Source organism: Rhinolophus ferrumequinum, chromosome 28 (assembly GCF_004115265.2).
Source record: "Rhinolophus ferrumequinum isolate MPI-CBG mRhiFer1 chromosome 28, mRhiFer1_v1.p, whole genome shotgun sequence".
Taxonomy (NCBI): Eukaryota; Metazoa; Chordata; class Mammalia; order Chiroptera; family Rhinolophidae; genus Rhinolophus; species Rhinolophus ferrumequinum.
In genome coordinates this window covers 251,865-257,774 of record NC_046311.1, presented here as the reverse complement: position 1 = coordinate 257,774, position 5,910 = coordinate 251,865, and the positions used below count along the sequence as shown (strand labels likewise).

Genomic DNA, 5,910 nt, shown 5'->3' with positions numbered 1-5,910 from the left:
TAATTGATCCTTCTTCAGCAATCATTATCTATTCCTTAGAGCTAGACTAAACGTAAGATGAATGGAACAGTTAGAGCCTTAAGAAGTCTGGCAGGCTTTTAAAAACATTTCCTGAGTGCGGGTTTACTATTTCATTAACTGGAAAAATATCCTTTCCTTGAAATCCTCCAGGTAGAAATTACACAACACTCAGCCCCAGTTTTACTATCCCGAGAATTGAGCAGTTGATTTTCAAGCACAGAAACACGTGAAAGCGTTAACGTAGTGTGGATGCCAGAGCCAACAGCTTTGGCTTGCACACCAGCCAGAGACACAGGTACCTGGATGAACGTGGCCAGCAGCGCACAGGTCATCTCCTGCTCCAGGGCGGTCTTGTTCTGACGGTTGTTGTAACACGCCGCGATAAGCGAAGGGAACAGCACTCTGATCAGCCGAGGGTCACTGAAATACCGGAAGGGCAGCTGGCACAGCTTCTGTAGCACCGTGGGGTGGCGGCCTGACTGTACGATGACCTGAAACAGGAAGAAGCCCAGGTCACCTGCCAAAAAGGCCCGGCCCGTTCCTGCTTGCTCTCCTCCATCAAGAGGGTCAGTAAGAACCATGGAGGGCATGATGAAGGAGCTAAGGAGCAAGCAGACTCCTAAGGCTTCCCTGAGCTTCACCTCAGTGACATTTGAAAAGAGCAGCAGTGAAGACCTCTGGTTTCCTAACTGAAGGAAACGTTCCAAGCTGAGCAGCCATTTAAGTTGTTGGACTCTTCCGAGGAAGGTAGAGCTGTCCTGCAGCGAGGAGGCCCAGGAAAGGCTCTCAGGACACACCCAGCTTGACAGGGCACCTAGCTCCCCCGCCCCCGAAAGCAGACCAGCCAGTCCTTCAAAACACTGCCACCAGCCCTCACAGAAAGCCACGGGCTCCTGCGGCCCACCCACTGCACCCTTCCCCACCCTTGCTCACAGCACACACAGCATACGGACAGGACAGTTCAGAAAGAAAGGGGGTTGCGGGAGATTGGGCAGACTCAGCAGGGCCCCCGAAACCCTGCCGCTGGCTCACCTCCTTATCTGTGTTTCCATCAGGGCCACTGAGCCTAAAAGCAGAGCTGTTTACATAAATGAGACCGCTGTCTTGGAGCGGTTAGGTTTACAGCTGTGCCTTTGCAGAAACGGGGAGTGCACTTAATGGGCTGCAGGGAGGCCCTCCGAATTTGCTCCCTAGGCAGAAACGATAAACTAAGAAATGTGACAATCAGATCTGTTTCAAGTAACCTTGACGAGACAGTTCCAATAGGAAAGAGCTGGGTGACCCTCGCCTGGTAGATGAGGAAGCTCCCAGAAGGGCAGGGACACAGTAAAATCTAAGGTTGGACAGTAAATTGTACTTGGAAAAACACATTTTACAGGTACACACCCAGACAGGACTGCATTCAAATGAAAACCAGAGGGGAAGAGTGAACAGCAGAGGCAGGAGACATAAATCACAGGGATTTACAAGTTTTCAGAGTGCTTTCAACAATACTTGAAGAACACACTCTCAGATGAATGATAATGCAGTTTGCTTTCAGACAAAATCAACAAAGCAATAGTTCACATATTTTAGTTCAATAGCTAAAATGACATCAAAACCTTCAGAGAATGTTGACAGGGACTTGCTAATACCTTCAACTCCCGCAGGAGTTTTACAGACTCGCTGTGTGACAGGCAGCACCAGGCTGTGTGAGCTGCCATCTCTGACACTGGCTGAGAAGAGTATGCCCTATCATCTATTTTAGTGGTAAAGCATTGACTTAAATCTCTATTTTAATTATTAGCTACAAATTTTGTAGCACAGCCAAATGTTCGCCACTTACAATTCATAATGATACCGTTACTAGAAGTCTCTTTTCCCCCATTGAACAGAAATGAAGAACCAGTTTTTTTCCTCAAAACGTCACTGTTAAAATGCTCTGACTAGGAATCACTCATTGGGAAGGTGCTGGAGTGGCCAGTCTGGCTGGCAGAGGCACAATGTGAACTCAGACGACACCCAGGATCTTGGGCAACGTGCACGGAACAAGAGAGTTCAGCTGCAGGAAGCCTCCCCAGGACTGCAGACCCTCAGTGGGGTGAGGCAGAGCCCTCAGGGGCCTGTCGGTCCCGTCTAGGAACAGAGCCGGTTGTCAGCTGCCTGTCAGCAGTGCAGTGAGGACCCGCCAGTGGCTAGGTCTTCTGAGTCCCCAGTCGGTAGAAGACGCTCATGGATGTGGGCAGTTTGTTTACCCACAGACCAGCTGCTCACAGGTGAGGGGTGGTGAGAGCCACCGCCCTGGCCAGCATAAGCCAGAGCGGGACATGTAGTGGGCACTGCCCTTGGAGCCACATTGCAGACACTGTGAGGAGGCCGGGTTAGGAGGCCCAGGAAGGGGCCAAGCTGTAGCACCGACACTCAGTGGACAAGACCACTGCTGGGTGACTCAGGTAGGCTGGTGGCACAGGGTGGGCAGCTGGACATCACAGGGGCAAGGTTGAACCATCAGATGCATTGGGGTCAGCACTTCCCCTAGGGATGGGGAGACAGGCTGGGACGCCAGCAGCCTGACCTGGGCCTCGAGCTCCTGACAGGTTGTGGTGAGGGCAGGGCTCATTATTTCATCTGGTCACTCCCAGGTCCTCGCTGGTCAAATGTCACCCTGGACTACTCAAGAGAGTCACATGGCATATGACAGTCCCGTGAAGGCAAGGATTGTATATACTTCAGGGAAATTTCAGATTTACAACTCAGCGTTTTCTCTCTGTATGCTTTACTGATATGGCTGGTCTGTCACCTATGTTCAGAAAGGTGACTGCCACCCTAAGCCCGCTGGGTCACCCACCTCGGCTTCAGGGCACATGGGCCAGCACCAAGCCACGGAGCCCGTCCAGAGCCCTGTGCCAAGGCAGGGAGGGCCTGGCCCTCAGGGAGCCGACGGGCAGGGGTGGTCTGGGCAACACTGAGAAGCCGCCACTCAAATGTGATGTCCACTGGCAGGGGCAGAGCAGGGCTCGAGGAGACAAAGGCTTTTCCAACAGCATTCAGGTTAAGAGACTGAGACTGAACTTCCCACTTTCTCTCTGCTGTGATTCCAGAATCGGTACCGAGTGAAGACTGGGAGGTCTGGCTTTCTGCTGCCCCTCGGTCACCAGCCGGTCGTGCGACCCTTGGCCAATCGCCCCACTGCTCTGTGTCTGAGGGTGGAGAATTTCTCACAAAGCAAACTGTCAGTGATCCACAACACACACACCTCTTAGGCGGACCAAGTGAACACACCTATGTTGCCAGTACCCAACTAAAGAAAGAATGCGACCCAGGGTGCTGGCCCTTAAATAAGTTCTCTCACTGAAAATCAGAATCCTATGTTCTGAATTTAAGACAAAGCGTGCAGAAACTATTTGTCACAGCAGAACACACAGGAGCACTTTCAAGGTCTTCTGGGGTCCAATCTTGGTTGTTCGCTGGGGATGGGCCCATGGGCACCACAGGCCATCCTGCAGTCTCCTAAGCAGAGGCCAGGGGCCGTGACCGTCACTGCAGGAGGGCACCTTTCACCCAATGCCCGGGTCCTCACCGCATCCTTCCTTAGTAGCACGGCGGAGGGAAAGAAGACAGAGAGGGAGAGAGGCCCCATGTGGGGACTGTCAACAGTCCTGGGAAGAGGGGTGTTAGGAGGAGTCGGCGTGTGGCATGGCCTGCTGCAAAGGGCCAGGAGGGTGAACGCTGGCATGAACAAGGCATCTGGTTAGAAAGGAAAGGAACGTGGAATAGACTCTCACCTACTGAGCCCCGACCACCGACAGGACTTGAGGCTCCAGTCTGCTCTAGCCAGTGAGTGTGACCTCGGTGCACCGAGAGGCCAGCAGAGTGTTCCAGGGTCAACAGTTACTGAGTCTCCAGTGCCAAGTGCTACAGGGACACAGACAGGCCATGCTTTCGATCTCAGGGAGACAAGGTACGGTTACAAAGGACAGGAATCACAGAGCCTGAGTCACCGGACAGGAAAGGACAAGGTACTAGGGGACCCTCTGGGAGCAAGAGGTTATGCTTGCCTTAGGGGAATGTGGGCTTCAGGGCTGGGTGAGACCTGGGCACTTGCAAACTGTAGGTGGAGGAATTTCAGGAGGAGAGAGGGAACGCCTAGATTTGCTGCCAGCCTGTCTTAGTCTGCTCGGGCTGCTGCAGCAGAGCGCTTTGGGCGGATCGCCGAGCCTGGATGTCAGAGCTCGGGGTAGCACCATGGTCGGTTCTGGTGGGAGCCCTCTTCCTGGAGTGCAGACTGACACCCCATAGGGTGTTTCCTCGGTGCATGTGTGTGGAAAGACAGATATCTCTGTTCCTCTTCTGAAAAGGCCACCAATGCTACCGTGTTTCCCTGAAAATAAGACCTAGCCAGACAATCAGCTCTAATGCATCTTTTGGAGCAAAAATTAATAGTAAGACCTGGTCTTATTTTACTATACTCTAAGACTGGGTCTAATATAACATAACATAACATAACAAACATAACACAACACAACACTGGGTATAATATAATATAATATAAAATAGAATATAATAATACAAGACTGGGTCTTATATTAACTTTTGCTCCCAAAAACGCATTAGAGCTGATGGTCTGGCTAGGTCTGATTTTCAGGGACACGTGGTATCACATTAGGACCCCGCCCTTTGACCTCCTTGCTGGCAGGGACCTGGGGAGCCACTGCTGCGGTCTCTCACTGGCCCTGCCCGCAAAGGACAGAACTATGCAAACAGCCAGGCGATACCCAGGCCTTGAGGTGATGGGTAGGCAGAGCTCTCTGATATTTCTGAAAAGAACCCCCCGCATGAGCACGAGCCAGGAGATACAGGTAGGAGAGCTCAGCCTGTTGTGTGTCCCTGTGAAGGCAGGTAGGGGCCAGACCTCGCCTCAGACCCAAGACCAGCATCTGCCCAGGGGCACAGCAGGCACAGCGTGTCCTCACCAACCCAAAAGCCCAGATGTATCCAAGGGTGTGCGGGGCAGGGCCACAAGGGCACCACGAGGGGCGGGGAGGGATGCGTGATTGGGTCACTGGTGCCTCGTCCTGGGGCTCACAGCACATCTCTTCTCGTGATGTCCAGAGGCCACTTTCTGACCCAGAGACCTCAGTGTGTCCACACCATGTTGCCTCAGGTCTGCACGGCCAGTCCCTTGTCACACACCCAGTGTGTCCCTCCTCAATTCATAGGTCGACATCCTAAGCCCAATGTGGTGGCATCAGGAGGTGGGACCTGGGGAGGTGACCGGTCACGAGGATGAGGTGCTTGTGAATGGGATCAGTGTCCTCACAGAAGAGACCCCGAGAGTTCCCTCAGCTTCTGTGCCACAGGGGGACACGGGCCCTTCCCGGAGCCTGCCCAGACTGGCCCCTGCTTTGGACGTCCAGCTTCCAGAAGCATGAGAAACAAACCTGCTGTTTATGAGCCCTGTCAATGGCACTCTGTGACCCGCCTGAATGGACTGCGGCCCCTGAAGAGTGGGGCCGAGCCGTGGACCCCCAGGACTCCCCAGCTGGTTTTCAGGAGCTTCACCTTTCATGGGAGGGATGACACAGGGGTGAAGGGCCCCATCTTGCAGGACACTGCTTTGGTAGGGTCTCCGCGATCCCCAGCCCAGCGCACAGACTGCAGTGATGTGTCCACAGAGGCCCCTGGGACTCTCTGAGGATGGCAGGCAGGGACGATGGATTCTTTTATAAGAGAAAATCCAACATTTGTAAAGGGCAAGACATGTGTACCCGGTCCCCCTGCCAGGCACGTTGGAGCTGGGCCCGGAAGACTCGATGACTCGCCTCCCGGGCCGCAGGGGACACACGCGAGGACCCTGGGTAACGGGCCATGTTGCCAGGCCAAAGCTCCTTCCCTTACTGGCTGCCCGCC

The 5,910-nt window shown here is 53.7% G+C and overlaps 1 protein-coding gene across 1 annotated transcript in view; it reads right to left on the bottom strand.

Moving 5' to 3' along the window:
* SCAPER (S-phase cyclin A associated protein in the ER) overlaps nt 1-5,910 on the bottom strand; it is a 218,092-nt gene that overhangs the window by 4,693 nt on the left and 207,489 nt on the right. The window contains exon 30 of the mRNA XM_033099943.1: nt 321-512. Coding sequence (XP_032955834.1) covers nt 321-512 — 192 coding nt within the window. The remainder of the gene's footprint in view (nt 1-320; nt 513-5,910) is intronic.